General features: G+C 37.4%; 3 protein-coding genes across 3 annotated transcripts; all 3 read right to left on the reverse strand.

The window, feature by feature from the left end:
* Nucleotides 1-618: 618 nt before the first annotated feature.
* Nucleotides 619-4,395, reverse strand: clec3a (C-type lectin domain family 3, member A). The gene is made up of 3 exons (XM_008337021.3): nucleotides 3,134-4,395; nucleotides 2,959-3,036; nucleotides 619-2,327 (listed from the first exon to the last, which is right to left on the reverse strand). The coding sequence occupies exons 1-3, from the start codon at nucleotides 3,243-3,245 to the stop codon at nucleotides 1,930-1,932; spliced, it is 588 nt and encodes a 195-aa protein (XP_008335243.1). The 5' UTR covers nucleotides 3,246-4,395; the 3' UTR covers nucleotides 619-1,929.
* Nucleotides 4,396-5,064: 669 nt separating this feature from the next.
* On the reverse strand, nucleotides 5,065-15,789 carry vat1l (vesicle amine transport 1-like). The gene is made up of 9 exons (XM_008337022.3): nucleotides 14,684-15,789; nucleotides 13,703-13,832; nucleotides 13,381-13,596; nucleotides 12,192-12,334; nucleotides 10,879-10,982; nucleotides 9,922-9,977; nucleotides 9,602-9,796; nucleotides 7,084-7,167; nucleotides 5,065-6,890 (listed from the first exon to the last, which is right to left on the reverse strand). The coding sequence occupies exons 1-9, from the start codon at nucleotides 14,899-14,901 to the stop codon at nucleotides 6,792-6,794; spliced, it is 1,245 nt and encodes a 414-aa protein (XP_008335244.1). The 5' UTR covers nucleotides 14,902-15,789; the 3' UTR covers nucleotides 5,065-6,791.
* A 119-nt stretch (nucleotides 15,790-15,908) lies between these two features.
* bola3 (bolA family member 3) lies at nucleotides 15,909-17,866 on the reverse strand. The gene is made up of 4 exons (XM_008337023.3): nucleotides 17,682-17,866; nucleotides 17,482-17,605; nucleotides 16,816-16,904; nucleotides 15,909-16,655 (listed from the first exon to the last, which is right to left on the reverse strand). Exons 1-4 carry the CDS (start codon nucleotides 17,751-17,753, stop codon nucleotides 16,590-16,592), a joined length of 351 nt encoding a protein of 116 aa, XP_008335245.1. The 5' UTR covers nucleotides 17,754-17,866; the 3' UTR covers nucleotides 15,909-16,589.
* Between the last annotated feature and the right edge of the window lie 519 nt (nucleotides 17,867-18,385).

The raw sequence follows: 18,385 nt of genomic DNA on the forward strand, positions 1-18,385 counted from the left end.
GGTTGAAAAACGATACGTCTTGCACAACAACGGCTGCTTTTTTGTTTATCAAACGACACTTAAAAATGTAGCTTGGAATACTTTATTAGTCAGACTACATATTTTCCGTTTATAAAATGGAGATGAAAATATTATATTCAGCTGAGATGAGTACTTGATCTTTGTTATAATCACAGGGATGTCCAATGTTTATTTTAGGCTGGGGGGAGGGGTCATTGATGGAAATAGGGTAGTTGGTGGTTAATTACCCAACTAACTACCTAAGATTAAGTCATAAACATTGTGAAATGAAGAAAATGGCTTTGTTGACTGGTTTTGGTTAAAAAAATACCTACAATATAGGTGGTAGTTTTAGTTACAGTGTAATGCAAAATAATAATAATAAGTCTCTGTGTAGTGGTGTATTGTCACAGCAGAAAAAGCAAAACTGAAGCACATTGTACTGTGTCACCTCACAGCAAGGCCCATTGTTGCAGCAATATTCTGTATGTTTGCATGTTCTTTTTCTGTTTGTTTAACTCGGTTTTGGTGACGTTGGTTTCTCCCAACATTCCAGAGACAATCCTGTGGATATCAGTGTGTACATAGTAGTAACTGTTCACTCTGGAGACAAAGATAATTTACTTTACCAAACAAGGTATTTTTTAAGTTTTATTACTTCATATTTTTAGTCTTTATCCTCATGGGAACGTATGCCAGTCACAGAATACATTTGGGGAAATTAATTTCCCTTACAGGAAAATTAGTATTAAGATAAATACTAATGTGCATGCAGTTACATAAGTGATTACTAAGGTATTATTAAGTCTCCAGATGATCCTAATCATAATCCCCAAGTATCATGTTTTTGTACTATGGAGAAAAACATAAAATGATGACATGCAAGATCCACACATGAAGGCCATCTGTCCAAACTGAGGGGGTGTGAACTTGTAAGTAGGGTGTGCTGTATGCCTCAAATCTTAAACTAAAAAGATTTGAGACATGAAGAGACAATTACGAGACAGGAAAAAAACAGTACGGGGGAATTTTCTATTTTTACTATCGAAAGGATGTGTGTGCACAATTTACAGTACAATACACATTCTTACATTTTAGAATCTGGGGGTGAGTTTTGACAATGAGCTAATATTTGACAAAGTAATTTCAGCCACCTTCTTCTAACTTCTCTTTTTAGTAACAGTCACACCATTTGTGAATCAACTGACCTTGATAAAGTCTCTTCATGCTTTTATTAGTCTTAGAATTGACTAGTGCGATACACTTTTTGTCCACAGTTCACAGTCTTCCTCTAATCGTCTCCTGCTCATGCAGAACGCAGCCTCTTGACTGGTGCATGCAGACATGAAAATGTCAGCCCTGGTTTATACCTTCACTGTCACTTAAGTCATATTAGAATTGAATTTGAATTTGAATGTTTGTTTTTAAGGCCCTAAAAGGCCTTGGGATATATTACTCAACTAATCTGGTCAAAACAGGTCATGGTCAATCGAACTTTTTACTGTAAATACCTCCAAGCAGTTATAAACACTGTGATACGAGTCTCTTCTCTCGCTTGCTCCCAGACATTTGAACATACTTCCCTCTGACATCCACATGACTGATGATCTGGTGCTTTTTAAAGCTAAGCATTAAATTTGTTTATTTAAAATGGATTATAATACCTTAAAGTACTGTGACTTTTTTATTCCGTTCTCAAGTTTATTTATTACTGTTTTACCTTTTTAATTTTGGTTATATTTGTCTTATTTTTATGTTGGAACCTGCTTAGTTTGTACCTTTGCTCACCCTTTGTTGTGAAGAGCTGTATAGATACATTTTGATTGACTGATTTGATTGGTTGAAGACGTGTGTATTCTCTTTATAGTTTGTTCTGTATTATCGTATGAATGACCCACAAAATGCAGTTGTCACTTCCAGTCCTTTTTCCTAAGGAATGACATATTCACAGATGTACTTTTTCAGGCTGCGACACACCTCGTCGTACCACTTCCCCTGTGCAGCAACTGAAAGAGCAACACAGCTCTCCCTCTTGTTTCCTGTAGGCTGCTTCTTGGAGCGGTCCCAGTTCAAAAAGCTGACTGGCATGCTGTTCACATCAACATACTGGCCTTCTTTCACTATGTCTGCCACACCAATCCAGAAGTCCTTGGATCCTGGAGCGCTTCTCTTTGCATAGTCCCTCAGTTCATTGTTCTCTGTCATGTCCCGTGGTGTTGCAAGGGTCCCTCCTTGTGCAATGCAGTCTTCATTTGCTTCATGGTAATGTTTGGGTTCCTCAACAGTGAGGTAACATTTCCTGTGAGCTTTGATGCCACGGAGGCAAACTGCAATCACAGAGCATGAGACACTGCATGAGAAACCTTACAGATAGATAGACAGATAGCACTTTATAAATCCCTCATGAGTTCCCTTGGGGAAATTTAGGAAGTAACTAGTTAGTAGTTAGTAGTTAGTAATTAGTTAATAACAGTAACAGTAAGTCCCTAAAATATTGTCATTATAAATATATATATAATATTTATCTTTGAATAATTTATTAAATATTATAGAAATAAGTCAGCCACCTTTGGGGAATTGTAGGTATAGTATCCCCACTGAATACAATTACAAAAAACAATAATACATATAATAACATTAGAATTTAATATTAACGTAATATTTCACGTAGACAGTTGAAGTGTAATATAGTTTTATATATATATTACTTCACACTGTGGTAAGTTCTGACTAATTATTAATGTTTGAATATTTTTCATCGATTGTCTGCGTTTTTCTGCCCCCTCTTGGTGATGCTGCAGAACAAGCGACTTTGTGTGCCTAAACATCAATAACCTCAACATTAGGCTCATAATTAAACCAAAATGAAAAGGTTTTAATAATTTCTTAGAACGTATCAATGTTTTCTATTTTACACCATATATTGTTTATTCTATATTCATTAAATTCGAGTTTTACCTGTCTGCAGCGCCTGCATCTCCTTCAGTGAGTTCACTTCCAACCACAACTTCTCAAGCTGAGATTTAACATCTTCATCTGCATTGCAACAAAGAAGCATTAATTTCTTTCTCTTTTTTTTAATATAGAGCACACTCCTTCTAATAATGTTAAGATGTCTAATGTCCAGTTATACCTGCAGGCTGACGAGCTGACACGGCCTTTCTGGTTCGAGGTGGGCGACAGGAGCCAGACTGGAGCAGAGTGAAGCAGAGAAGAAGGAATACAGGGAGAACCAGACGTGCCATGTCTGAGGCCAGTGGACACAGTGACCCGCCTTATGCTGCTGCACAGGCACCTCTATATATACTGACCCTCTTCTGAACGCTGGCCATGCATTGGCTCTAACTGTGTTTGTTTTTGTGCAAGCATCAGGAGGAGGTCGGGGAGGTGTGAGGGCCGAGTGGTAAATAATGATTTCCTTGTGTCTGTCTGGCTTTTAAAAAATATTTACTTGGGACAAGGTGCTCTAAGCAGTGTTCCTTTTCACTTCACAAACAAACCAGAAATTCATTGACTGATCCACCGTCACAGGGTGTTTTTCATCTCATCTCCCCCGCCCTTTACATTTCAGTGCTGAAAATGTCAATTCACTATTTATAAAGTGAATATTAATGTTATATAATGTGAGTTGTAATAACATTATTTTTAAATCTCCCCATCTTGATTCAATGCTTTGATAACTGCTCCATTTAGGAGCTGTCACAGAAGATCGTCTGCCTGTGTCTCCTCCCACTGTTTGCCTCCATTAATGACATCATCCTTCATATATTAGTGAGACTTTTAAATTATCTTTATTTACACCAATCCATGTCCAATAAACTATTTCTCCGCTACACCCATACAACCCATTTTAATCTGGCCTCTCTAACTTTATCTCCATCCTTCTTCTTTACGTCTTCTCATCTGCTCATTTCCATTCCTCTACTCCTGACTGCTCCCACTGGAAACCTCCACATCTTCACCTTCTTATAATCCATTCTTGTCCAACTCATACATCATAGCAGGTCTCACTATCATCTCGTCCCTTGGTTTCACTCCAACCTCTATCGCAAATTACCCCTAAGTCCTGAACCACCCACTCCACCCTGTCTACCCTCTCTTCTTCTCTTCATTTTTGCCTTGAATTGCTGATGTCATCCAGTAAATGTTTACACGTCCCACTGACTACATGTTATCCTAACAGTATGTATTTAGCTGATTGTTATGTCAGATCTGTTATACACAAATATAAATATTTAAATGTTTCAGCAACAAACCCCCAATTGAGTAATATTTAAAAAAAACTTAGAAACCCCGAAGGAAGTACAGCTGGTTCGGACAGTTATTTTTACAGTAAATGTTGTAAACAGACAGAGGGGGAGCTAAATAAGAAGCAAGAACCTCATGTATGGGGCAAAGCATTGAATAAAGTCATTCAGCCTTTCTGTTTATGTTTGTGTTTACATTTTACCAAATTAAATATACATTTTAATAAGAATTATTTTTAAATTTTTGTCAGACACTTTCCATTCTCAAAATATGTTTAATAAGGAGTGAAGCAACAACCTGAAGGAGGACTAAGTTTTCTGCGTGTGGATTGTTATCCTTTGCACTTTTCCCCCAGAAACAGACATGTGGGTAAATGTTAACCAATATTTAGCAAACATATTGCTAGAGATAATCAAAATTTTGCCTAAATATCTTAAAGTCAGCCAAAGAAATCACCAACAGTCAGCCATAAACAAGCTTAGCCTTACAGTTAGCTCAATTTAAACAAAAACGTGCAGAATGGACTAATAATAACCAAAAACATAGCCCTAAATATCTAAATGTTTATATAATAGTTTTAAGCTTAGGAAATAAACGTAAAACAAACAACAGTGTGCTTGCAAAGTACTGTTTATAACAGGGGTCAGCAACGTGGTGCCCGCGGGCCTGGTAATGTGCCCGTGAGATATGTTCTAGAAATAAAACTAGTCAACAAGAGGGTCAGAAATTGTACTGTTGCTGTTCTTTTTGAATCAGTTACACTTGCAGTGATATTCAAATGGGTGCAATGACGATGGTAAGAAGAGTGGCTACTACTGTATGTCCCAGAACTAGTTATTATTACATTGTTCGAAAGTCTGTATCAAACAAGAAGCTCTTCGTATTATTAAGTGTAGTAGCTCTCAGTTTCAAAAAGATTGGTGACCCCTGGTATATAATAAATACCCTAAACTTTGCTGCCATCTGCTGCCCAACTGAGAAATTATATAGAAACAAATAAAGTTAACCCCCCTGGCGACAGCAACGCGTCTTTTGAAGAGCAAAGGGAATGCTTTTAACAACATTCAATGATGCCTTTAATACACAAAATAAACTTGCAAGACTTAATACAAAACATTGGAGAGAATACTTTGCAAATAGATGTATTCAAGTATAACAAAGCTGTACTTAAACAAAGCTCACATGTGAAATATGACCACACAAAAACACATACACTTGATAATATTTGTAATATAAACTTTTTCTAATCATTGAAAATAACATTTCTGATCAGAGATGTGTTTCATCAAACTCTGAGACCAATAACTAATTAATCCGACTTGTATCTTAACAAAGAGCAACATCTAAATATCCAAAGACAGATCGAGGACTGATACTGCTTTTACCAAGTTGGCTGACTACATGATCACTATAAATCCTCTATAGATAAATACTGGTCAGGTGATACTTTTGAGCTAATTTAAGGACATGATAAACCAGAAACAGCAGTCAAAGAATGCAGAACTCTTTCAAGGTCACTTACCTTCCCACAGTGTTATCACACACCCCTACTGTATCTCACAGTTTGACACGTTTAAGAACAAATATCCTTAATATAGACAATGATCTAATAAAACTATTTCTTAATTGAGCTATAATGTAAATGTCCATTTTTACATGCAAATATTTCCTTTATTTTTTATTTCCTGCTACTCAAAAAGCAAAAAACAAACAAAACAAAACAAAAAACAAAACAAAACATGGATGAATGTTTTAAATTTAGCCACTGATTCATCCAACAGCTCACAGATTCATACCGTAGAATGTCATATTGTAATAAAATCGAACAACATTGACGCTTTAATCAATCGTTATACAGCAGTCGTGCTCTAAAAAAAATGATCTTGGGGTTTTTGTTTTATGGCACTTTTGTTGTGAGGCACCAGCTTTTATAGCAACTTTGGTCACGCGACATGGAAAACTGATGCAGTGACTCTTCAAAAATACTCTCACAGTTTCATCATGTATACATGAATATACTGACCGCGACCAAATATTCTATCAAAGGCACTGGTGATCCCATAATATAACAAGGTTGGCACATGGCCTGTACACAGCTTTTTTAAGTAGCTTTTTTTGGCCTAACGTGTTATAAACATTACAGCATTAACAATAGTAGCTGTTATAATGTTTATACCTTTATAGTCCTTACTGCGTGTTGTACTGTAAACATCGGGGGGGCTTCAAAAAATGTACTCTCTGACATAGTGATGTTGAAGTGGCACAAAAGATACGAGATTTTTACTCTCCTGCTAATTCAAAAAACTGCAGCTGGAATGGACAACGGTCAAATGTAATACTACTGTTTCTGAGAACACACTGCATTGCATTAGTTGCCTGAAGGACACATATCTTCATTTGCTCCAAAAAAAAAAAAAAAAAGAAGTAAACCCATTGACTTAAAAATAACACACAGGTGTACAAACACACTGTGCACAGATACAGTATGCCCATGCACATATGCATTCACATCACACACTGTACAGCACAGGCATAGGTCAGTTCTAATGGATGAAAGGCATCCGCTCCTTACTGTCGTTGTCTCCCTCAGGCTCCTCTTCTTCTTCTCCGGTTTCACTGGTCTCTGTGCTGTCGCTGGCCATCTGAAGGAGCGATCCAATCACAAGCAGCATAAGCAGTAACGTCTAGCAGCAGCCCCTAATACTTCTCTTCTATGGTTTGTGTACTTGTTTTGATCGACACTATATATATATATATATATATATTATTATATAAACAAATCTTATACATATTCCACTGCTGTAATAAAGCACATCGCATCAAAACAGTTGTTACCAGAGGTGTGGGAGTCTTCTCAACATCCAGAATGAGTTTTCCTATGTTGCCTCTGTCATGGATTCTCTGCATGGCCTCCTTGACCTGTAAATGCAACACAGTATTAAGCTGCGTTTTCTTACTTTGTGGTTGATCTAAGGACGTTTGTTTTTTTGTACCTTAAAAAACAAACCAAAACTGTCCAGTATGCATTAAAAACAATAAACAGATCACAAAGTGGATGAGTGGTGAGCGCTCTTTCCTTACACCTAGAAAGGTCACATGTTAGAACCCTGGTGGAAACCAGTGGTCTTTCTGTATAAAGTTTGTATGTTCTCTCTGTGTGTGTGTGTGTGTGTGTGTGTTTTATTTTCCTCAATTCCAAACATGCACGTTCAGCTGATTGTTCAGTCTAAGTAAACCACAGGTATGAATGCATTTGTGGATGGTTGTTTGGTTCTCCATGTGGCCCAGTGGTGGACTGGTGACTGGTTGGACTGACTACAGTTCACACCGTAACACTGAGAATAAGAGCGGTAGATAAGAATGAACAGAAAAAACGAATGCAACCTAACTCACATACTGTATATTAGACAGAAAGGTGCAGCTCACATCTATAATCATTTGTATCTTTTTGCCTATTTACAGTTTTTCACTCCAGTGCTTAAAATGAATTTTGGTGCAAGAATGACTCAGAGCCGAGAACATGAGAGGTCGTTAGGTGCCGTGTAATATTCAAACGCTTATTTTTATCATTATGTCGGTGTTGACACTATTGCAATTTAATGGTCATTACAGACGCGGAGGAGCAGTAACCTAAACTCACCCAGTGGGAACCTGTAATGACTCACACTCACTCTCATGGTGACTCATGTGGCTGAACCATGTTTGACATCACACTGAACACACATTCGCTACTGCAGGGGCTGCAGGAATGTTCAATTACACCGATGCAGTGGAGAATCCACCTTTTTCATTAAAAATCTAGAAATACTATGGATGAAGAAACAGTAATAATTAAAAACACATTTATTATTTTATTATTAAAAAAGGAGTAGATATATATATATATATATATAATATATAATGCTTAATGAAACAACTGCACAGTTCATGACATTGTGTCCAACTAGCTAAAGAAGAACTCATCCATGCATAACCCAGGAGACCCCGCCTTCTTTTCTCATTACAGTTGAACAGAGACACTGAACTGAATGTTCATCTCTGTCTGACAGAAACTGTGTCACACACTTTTACTTGTCAAGTCAAACACTGGAAATCAAGCCAAGAGAAAACTAGGTCAGAGTTTGCATTCACACAATGGTGGATGGAGATTTGTCGAAAATCCACATTTCACTTGTTGTTTTTTTTTTTCATTTTTAACAGGACTTTCACTGACAGGTGGAAGGCATAGAGTGTACAGCTGGCCAGAAAACTAGTTCCCTCTGAATTCCTCTTTTAAACACTTTAACAATACAGGGAGGCTGAACGTTCGACTAAACATCTCCCTCCATCCTCCCATCAGATGAGATTGTTCATGGCCACTGTTCCAGTGAATGGCCTGAGTAACTGCCAGAGTTTAATGACGGAACAGAGGCTGTTTCCCATGAGAAATTAAAACCTAAAATCTACTCTACTGTCAGCTGGCACATAGTCAGCCTCCTATTTGCACCAAGTGGAACTTTATCTACATTTTTTTTTCATATACCCAGTTTGCAAGGTGTGGAAAAAGAATTCCTGACATTTTAGTTCGGATAAACAATATCAGTACTGGGAGTAATGGCCCCACAAAAAAAGAAAGAAAAAAAATCTAGAGTGTTTGTTTATCTTCTTGTGTCAGGAGTTTGTGTTTTTATGAAAACAAGAATGTGATGCTGAATCCTGCTATAAACAACAGTGATGAGCAAAAACGTCCTTCAGGCAAAGTAAGGATTTTAAACTGTGTGCTGGATCAGAGCTGTTAATGTCAGAAAATAACAGTTCACCTCTGACAACATGCACAGTGTTGTTCTCTTCTCTTCTTAGTGCTACAATATCATGAGTAAAAGTATTTATCTCACAATGAGTTTTGAATTATTTTTATAAATGTGAAGTGAAAAAAAGAAATGACATGTCCTCCAGGATCTGTGTGGGTGTGAAGTAATTGTGGATCAAAAAGATGCAACCTACCCACCATCTGTTCAAAATGTTCCTGAGCATCTGACAACGTTGCACAGAGAAGACAACTTAATGTGGTATTAAAGATTCCACAGATATAAAACAGAATAAAATTGAGTCTTCATTGGTTTCATCTTTTTTTAACCCTCCTTAGTTAACACTTTGATGCCCGTGATGAAAACGCAACAGTTTAAAACTAAATTAATTATAAATCAAATATATTCTTTTGAACATTATAAACATATTAACGTACACTAAAACATATGGAGTTTTCCATAGCAGTATCTTATTAGCAGTACTGCAGTGATGTGACAACAGTACTACCTGGGTTAAAGCCCATCCTCATTAAACTCCATGCATCTGATCCCAGTGCAGCTCTTACCTCCTCCAGTGCCCACAGGGAGTCCACCACTGGCTTGATCTTCTTCTGATTGTACAGACACAACAGTTTGTCCATCACTGACTTCACAAGGCTACACCTCCCTTGTTTGAAGAGGAGGTTCAGGAGCGAGAACCCGGCTATGACTTTGTTCTCTTCATACAGTTTAATGGGGTTCACCTTCTCCACCTGCCACCACTGGAGGGGAAAAGAAAAGAAAAGAAAAAAAAAGATGAAGAGACACGTGGATCCTGTGTGACTCCTGTGTGACGTGTACTATTTCTGTTGCATGCCGTTGTCTGAGGTCTGCAGCACTGACTCACTGATTTTGCAAAGCTGAAGAAGCTCTTTGTTTCCCCCGTGACCGTGTTTGAGGCGCCTGATAAAAAGACAAACATCAGAAATAAAAGAGATAAATAACAGAGGATGGCGAAGGAAAGTGATGAAAAACAGGGCTTTTTGGCACATTTATATTTTACATCTGAGATAAATAAACTGTTTCTCCTTTCATTTGTGATTTTGATTTGTGAGACTTGGCAGTAGGTGCTGTTATTACCAGATATCACATAAAAACGGACATGAAGAAGGGACAGGATTTAACAATGGTTGAGACAAAATGCTTTGAAAATACCATGAATAATATTGGACTCATATTAATCATATACAATTCTATTTTTTTTTTAAACCTTTGTGGGAATGCTAAGCTGAAAAACACAGTTTATACCTTGTGTCTCTGTGTCTGTGTTGTTTCTAAAGTGGCAAACATAGAGTTGCAACATATTTAGCCAGAAAAAGCACAAAAATAAGTCTGTATAATTATGTTAACAGAGAAGTCTGCCAAAGGCGACTATATTTAGTTTAGAAAAAAGTCTAAACGATTCCAAAGAAGAAAAGCTCATTTAGCTCTTGTTGCTCAGGAGCAGCTACAAAAACTGAAAGTTGGGAGAAACACATTAACATGATTTTCTCTGAAATGAACAATTCCTAAATAACAGCCTGGATTTATTCCAGCAAAAGTCGAATGAGAAAATCTCCTGCCTTTATAGAATTAGAAATGAATAATTACAGTGATTACAATTACTGTTATATGCATCTCTGCTGTGGACCAAAACATATTCCAATTATATTCTCATTACTTTATCGAATAGAACATAATGAATGTAGAGATTGACTTAATAAATCGTAAATAAATATAACTGACTTGCTGAAAATCAATTTAATAGTTTTCTTGGGAGCTTTTTCCTCATTATCCTACGTGCAATGTCAACGTGAGCTCTCACCGTACAGGATGTACGTCCCCAGTGGCTTCAGCAAACTCAGACCTTTTCCTGTGTTCTCCCCAGACAGACAGTCCAGCAGTATGTCCACTCCCTCTGGACAAATTCTAAAATATCAACAGAAAAGATGAAGATGACAAAAATTAGCTCTGGCTGTATACAGAGATAAACAGCCATTCACAGTCAATGTAGATCAGGAGACACCAAGTGTGTTTGTCTGAGGGACAGAATTCTAGACAGGCAACTTAGGGAAGACAGACACTCAAATAAAGTGAAATATAAATTAAAAGAAAAAATAGGGCCATGGACTGGATGGTTTGGGGGTCTAGATTTGGGCCATGGGCCACAAGTTGATGTTCGCTAATTTAGAGTGTTCCATCAACCAGCTTCTGTCATCTTGGTAAAAAAAAAAAAAAAAAAACATAACCATGGAAAAGCCTAATAATTTACTGGACTAAATGAACCCTGTCCAAACAGGGCCAGAGTTTCTGTTCATTTAATCTGCTCAGTAAGAATGAGAAGAATGTTATCAATTCTACAATAGGACTTAAATTCCCCTGTTTCGGCCGTGGACTGTAGCTCTGGAAATCTAAACTGATGTTGGTCTTGTGATTCCTGCAGCTCTTTTTTTTCTTAAAAAAAGAAAGAAAAGCCCAATTTAATTGTACTTTGCTCTTGATCCTGAGAAAAATGTGCAGGGCACAGAGATGAAAAGCAAAGTAATCCATTACAAAATCCAGCAGCAGGGGTTGAACTCACCAGTGCCAATAATTTAGCTTCTTGAAAACAATATTATCAGGTAATAGTAGTCTTCCGCGGTACTTTAGAGAGTATACTGATGATAAATACTTTAACTGCATACTAACAGATCCTTGCTAATGTAGCATAACACACATCACACAGTGCCCTCTGGACCTGGACATGCAGACTATAGTGACTGATAGACATAAAAATGTCACGTTATGGTAATCTCAGCAGGTGTTTGTTATGAGTTGTTCTCTGTGAATAACGTGTGTGAAGCCGTATTGGCTCGGAGGCTGCACTGACTGTCGGTGCAGACCTCTGCTGCTCTTTCAGATTAACTGTGAGTTTCCATGGGGACCAGGGCCACACCAGACCAAAAAAAACAACAGGTAACATTTGCCTGCTTCCTGTCATTCAGTCTCAGGGATATCCACGTTATCACATTAGCTGACGTGTCTAACCCGGTTACGTGCATGCATCGTGGAAGTGCAGTCTTAAATTAGCCACAGGTAATGTCTCTCGTTGTTCCTGGCAAATCAAAGCCTGACACAGACGTTTGTCACGGCTCTTACCGTTTGACTTCCTGTGTATAATCAGCATTTCTGTCGAACAGATGAGTCACCGAGTCTCTGATGGCCGTGTGTTTGAAGCAGGAGGCGATTCCAAACACTGTGACGTTGGGAACAGTGGAGCACAGCTGAGCTACAGCCTGACCCTTTGGAATAGCACACAGGCACAGCAATAGATCAATAAGGAAACGTTAGTTAGCCCTACATCCAAAACAACGACAGAATCTGAAATCCTGGAATCCACAGAGAAACACTCAAGTTACTGATGATTAAACACTGCTCTGAGCAATGTGTCATTTCTACTTTTAATTAATATGCTTCGTTATAGGCTTATTCATCGAGACCCTCTTGGTTCTTACTAGATATATAAGGTATACGAACACACTACATTTGTTTACTCGTATGTAAAGGACAACATATACAGTAAACTGAATAAACATATGATGGTTTATTTCAATAATAGTTTAGTTTAACAGGGTATTCAATCATTTTTACTGGAATGTATTGTTTTTTTTAACTACAGTAATTTGTACAAAAAGTTTTTAAAAGTATATTTTAACCTTCAATTTTACAGTTGGTTCATTTTTTTTCCAAAACAGCAATGTAAATTATCCTTTCACTGTTTTTATTTTACAGATTTTTTCTTTAAAATGAAACGAGTTGTGGTGTTTCCCTCAGCTTCTTTCTTTGAATTGATTTTAATGAACTGCCAATTATAACCTTTTAAGCCGTTTCCTTTTTGACCTTTGACAAATTTCTGTGCGTCCGACCTTTAATAGATAAAGGGAAAAAGGTTGGGAGGAAATTCTCCCAAAATGCAGTGGCCTGTAATTATTTATCTGGACAACTAAACAATTGCATCAGTGTGAAAATAAACTGTAGCTACATAGCTATAGTATCACAGGAACAGCACAACAAATCACAGTATTTGTATCTGTGTGAAAATCACTAAGTATCACAGGAACAGCACAACAACACAGTATTTGTATCTGTGTGAAAATCACTTTGGACACCCCTGCTCTACACACACAACTCCTGGTGTGTTTGTTTTTTTCAAATACATACACAGACATACGGTGAAAACAGGGAGTGGATCAACTGTGGTTGTTCACGGTCAGAGTTAATGAGCATTGTGTAGAAATAGCTTTAGTCTTTCTGTGGCTGTGCAATAGTCATTAAAAAGGAGACTTACTACACCACCTCCTGCTGAGTGCACTAACACTGACATGCCGTCTCGCAAATTGGCGACCTCAAAGAGCATCATGTAGGCAGCCACGAAGTTCAGGGAGAACGCTGCAGCCTCTGCAAAAGTCATTTCATCTGGAATCTTGTGAACCAACACTGCTGGTGTGCAGACGACCTCTGCCCAGGCATTGTAATTGACAAAAGCCATGACTCTGTCGCCTATCTGTGTAAAAACATATATTCAGATAGCAGAAAAGTACCAAATACTTATGAGAAACAAACTTGTGAAAGTGAATTGGAAGTTAATTCAGTGTTTTATTTGTACTAACCTCAAACCCCTCTGTGTTTTCACCCACAGATTCCACGATTCCTGAACATTCGAATCCAGGCACGAGAGGAGGTTTTGGAAGATTCTCGATTGCCCCCTGACGAACCATCAGATCCAGGAAATTCAAGCCACTGAAATCAAACATTTTCCTTCAATCAAATGTTTTTGTACATATGTTACAAATAATAAATTGTCACTAGCCAATGGAAGTTAAGCTGAAATGAATGGATAGAGAAATCTGGAAAATAATGTCATCAAAATTATTGTTATCATTTGATTTATTTTTTGACTGTTTTTAAAAAATCACAAACGAGCAGGGAGGACCATTATACAGTTCTGAATAAATGTGTTTGAGCTGTGATTGTGTGAGTGTTAAAGATATTATTGTGGCTAATGAGAAATGAAAGCTTTGAAACATTGGTATAAAGATGAATATAAGGTAACACAATGTGGTCCAATCTGGAGACATTTGTATACAGGGACTGTCAAAGTTTGACAGACAGGATATTATACCTGCAGTATCGTATGGTATATAGCCTATGGTATTTGGGGCTAAACAGTCCAGCCATGACGCCCTGCCACAGTAACAAAAAACTTTAATTTAAATGTATTTATTTAAAAAAGGGAAACAAACAGTAACATAAACCTAAAATCACTGAATCCCAGTGGTGTCTCCATAAAAGTATAAAAGACACTTGGTTTTCATCCTTTCCGATGAATTGACAGCACGTTCAAAATCAGAATTAAAAACTCATAGGTGTTAAAAAAATATTATGATTAAATGAGAAAATGCAAATAACTTTTGCACGGTTAGAATGGGCTCCAGACTGTAACCCTGCTGCAGCTACTGGAAGGACCTGTGGCATCGTGACTGCATAAAAAGGTTGCATCACACACACACACACACACACACTGTCATAGTTACAACCAGAAAGATGCAACTGAAAGCACATGTTGACAGTGTAGTCGTTGTCATATTTACCAGGCTTTGACGCGGATCTTTACTTCTCCCTCCTGTGGCTCAGGCATCGGCTTCCTGCTCACCCTGAGTTTGTTCAAACCTCCGAAACCTGACAGAATCACCGCCCGCATCTCCTTGGCATCGCCGGATGATTCCGCCGCGGTGTCCGCTTCTTTGCTCACCTGTCTGTCTATCATGTACTCGGTCTCCTCTGTCATACCTGCTGCTTCTTTAGCCATATTGCGGAGCTGCTGCTCTCCTCTCCCTGCTCCTCTTCGGGGATCAATGTGATGATGATGATGAAGGTGGCGGTGATGATGATGGTGATGATGTGTGCTAGGGCTGTGCGCAGACGTGGATTCGAGGAAAGATCGATGGGTTAGCACTAAAGTTTAACGTTTTTATTTCTGACTGTTTTTTTAAGCAATTATAACACACTTTTAAATGAAATGATGATAAAATGAATGATGTTGGATTGTTCTTTTGGAAATAAAATATTTCTACTTAGTGTTTTTCTCTTTTCTCTGTCTATGCCTTTTAACAAGTTAGTGTCTGAAGGGCACCATCTGCTGGATCTAAAAGGTCAAAACCAAACACCGTTGAAGTCTGAACAACACTATAAAACATACGTGTCAAACTTAGGCCCGGGGGCCAAATCTGTCCCGGAGTGTAATTATATTTGGCCCACGAGATCATATCAAATGTGTAGTAGTCTATTATTTTATATTAATAATTTGCATATAAAAAAGTCAGATAAACCTTCCCTAAATAATCAAACTGACAATAAGCTTTAAACAACAGGACAGACCTGTAACACCAACTACTGTAGGTGCTGATTCTATTTAGAAAGAGCATTTAACATTAGTTATAAATAAAAGTCTGGAATTTGGTGCAGGTTATTGTTGTCCTCTGTGCTGAGAATATATTGTAATACTTATCCATCATCCATTGTGATGGCCTTTGGCCATGTTGTTTTTGCTGGTTTCTCTGTGCTCCTCCCTTCCCTCCCACCTCGTTGGGGAGATCCATCTCACCTGTGGCCTCAGATATAAAGGCGGCCTCTCTCTGTCTCTCTCTTTCTCCTGCTGATTGATTTATCAGATAAAGAAAAATGATTTAGGTTCTGGGATAGAGGCATTTATTATGATATTTGCAATTAAACTAAAAAAAAGCATTCCATCAAAAATAACAAAAGTATTACATCTATATCTAAATAGAAAAAAGCTCAACACAGAACTCCTTTTTATGAATTTTTAGTTTAATTGGTAGCATTACCAAAAAAAAAAAAACAATGCAATACACTATAACCAATTTGCTATAACCACCAGTCGTGTATTGTTACCATAGCATTATACAAACATGCCCCTTCCCCCAAAAAATCTCTATAAATAGTATTGTACTGGCATTTTACCATGAAGTTTGTGCATATAATAGCTCAGCTGTATATATTACCTGTACATTACCTCAGTTTTCTCACAAAGTAAAACATACGCTTGTGATATTTGGTGTATATTATTATATTATTTCTTATTGCTTAGTCCATATAGTCCAGTTTCTTAGTCCATATGTCACAGACGATGTCACTCTTCATCACAGCCAGAGTAGCTGTCACATCTCAATGCAAGCCAAGTCAATCCCAGCAGTCAACAAGACAAGGCTGGGTACAACCTGGGCAGTTCACCAATCCATCATGAGTAACACATTAAGAAAAACAACTATTTAAACAGCTAATCTTTCTGCTGTAAACAAGCAGTAATAACCACTCCCCACTGTGTGGTGTTTGGAAAAAGTTCCACTATATCAACTTGTAAAATGGTGTGTGGCATAATGGAATTCATAAACTAAAATAAAATCAGTTTAATAGTCTACTTTTATACAAGATTAAAATATACAAAGGAGCAATTGATATTTCAATGGTGGAAGGTCTCTAGGACTCTGGGATGGCAGTAAATATTCGCAGTCCGTGCATTTCTTGAATCTCATCCTTGAGTGCCTATGGGGTAAAATGACAACAAAAAGCAACTTTTTAACATGTCAACACAATTCTTAGAATTTAGCGTTCAAAGGGGTTTTAGAAGGACCAACGTGAGTGAATATGGTCCTACTCTTTATGTTGTTACTGCTATAGAAAAATGTGTCTCTTTATTATTTACCTGATTAACTAACTGGTGTTGCTGAACTGTCCTCTTTCCTTTGAACTCATTGGACTCTACATGGATCTCATACATGGCTCCACAACCACCTACAGACAAGATGAGGGACACAAGTACACTGAGTGCTGATCTTAAATAGTTTTTAAAAGCATGTGAAAAATAAAAACTTCAAACAGACTGAGTGAGTGAATGTGAAAAAGTCGCTTGAGAGATAAGGATTCACAATAAACATACAACATGACCAGGCCACATTTGGATGGTCCAGCTGTCTAACACATTTAGTGTCCATTCACAGGCGGCATTGTGCTGTACTTTCTGTTTTTAAAAACTTGCACTGGGCCTTAGAAGATGGCTGACTTCTGTTAAAGATCATATGTATCTGCACTTTTTAGGAAAAGGTTTATTGATTATGATTTACATTAAGGTTAGAATTACATTTAAATACCTATCAGTTGTGAACTACTGCCACCTCGGATCTTTTAACTCTAAAACTACTAGTTTCTTAATGTTCGGATAGGTCAATTTTTATGCAAACTCAAGGACTGAAAATGAGATATTTGATCTATAGTAATATAGCTGGAATAATTAGTCCACAAGGGCTTAAAGGGCATAAACAAATGAATCGATCAATAAATAAACAGACAACATATGCTGTGTGTTGTTTACCTGAAATATCCACAACTTTGAGCGATGACGCCGTGGGAAACTTCTCCTTCAGGATGTTGGCAATTCGGACTTCTCCGTCAGTTTGAGTGGACAAACTCCTGTGCAGCTGCTGACAGACAGCCGCCTAAAGAGGACAAGGGCGAGGAGTGTTAACGGTTAGATTGGGAACAGGGGCAAATGGAGGCTGCAGTAAAACGTACCCTCCGGTTATTTCCGAGTAGCCGAAGAGAGGAGCTGGTAATGCAAGTCAAGCTCCATTTTAGCGCCCACATGTTTTAAATAATGTGCTATAACAATTTTACGCAACTTTTACATCAGAACAGACCGATTATCTCAATAAGTCATGTCCTCAACTGGTCGCACGATTGTGACGTCATATATCCGGGTCTCTTTTTTCAAAATAAGTATAAAAATATTTAAAATAAAAGCATATAGTCTTAAATAAAAATGGACATTTAATTATTGTAACGCGGGAGTTTATCTGGAGAACGCATTTGTGAATGATACTGAACAAGGAAACAATCATTTCAACAAGTAAGGTTTCTATATATATATATTCCGAAATTGTTTAGCACTCTATATTGCTAGTAATTAAAAATCAAACATTTTAAATTGTTTTCAAAATCATTTATTTGTACAATTGTGAGTACACTACACTACACTTTTACTTACCATTGTGCAATAATGTGGAAGAGGAAACAATGAAAAAAAAATTATTTCTCCACAATATTTCAGATATAGATGAACTGTAAAGCGACTGCTCATTAGCATTTCTGTAAACAACCCACCGTATTAATTAACAATTAATTAATCCCTGACTTGTTGACTGGTTATCACATTACTGAAAATACATGTGACATGCTCCATAAATAAATTAATAAATATAACAGTAATTTTTCCAACC

The sequence above is a fragment of the Cynoglossus semilaevis genome, unplaced genomic scaffold (genome assembly GCF_000523025.1).
Source record: "Cynoglossus semilaevis isolate Cse_v1.0 unplaced genomic scaffold, Cse_v1.0 scaffold1102, whole genome shotgun sequence".
NCBI classification, from domain to species: Eukaryota; Metazoa; Chordata; class Actinopteri; order Pleuronectiformes; family Cynoglossidae; genus Cynoglossus; species Cynoglossus semilaevis.

Excerpts from the sequence above, each read along its gene's own strand:
- clec3a (XM_008337021.3), bottom strand. The coding sequence starts at position 3,245 with ATGGCACGTCTGGTTCTCCCTGTATTCCTTCTTCTCTGCTTCACTCTG. Across the intron at positions 3,037-3,133 it reads GTCAGCTCGTCAGCCTGCAG|ATGAAGATGTTAAATCTCAG; the intron begins GTATAACTGGAC and ends GTTGCAATGCAG. Across the intron at positions 2,328-2,958 it reads GATGCAGGCGCTGCAGACAG|TTTGCCTCCGTGGCATCAAA; the intron begins GTAAAACTCGAA and ends CTGTGATTGCAG.
- vat1l (XM_008337022.3), bottom strand. The coding sequence starts at position 14,901 with ATGGCTAAAGAAGCAGCAGGTATGACAGAGGAGACCGAGTACATGATA. Across the intron at positions 13,597-13,702 it reads AAAACACAGAGGGGTTTGAG|ATAGGCGACAGAGTCATGGC; the intron begins GTTAGTACAAAT and ends GTTTTTACACAG. Across the intron at positions 12,335-13,380 it reads ACTCAGCAGGAGGTGGTGTA|GGTCAGGCTGTAGCTCAGCT; the intron begins GTAAGTCTCCTT and ends GCTATTCCAAAG.
- bola3 (XM_008337023.3), bottom strand. The coding sequence starts at position 17,753 with ATGTGGGCGCTAAAATGGAGCTTGACTTGCATTACCAGCTCCTCTCTT. Across the intron at positions 16,905-17,481 it reads CAAAGTTGTGGATATTTCAG|GTGGTTGTGGAGCCATGTAT; the intron begins GTAAACAACACA and ends TCTTGTCTGTAG. Across the intron at positions 16,656-16,815 it reads AACACCAGTTAGTTAATCAG|GCACTCAAGGATGAGATTCA; the intron begins GTAAATAATAAA and ends TTTACCCCATAG.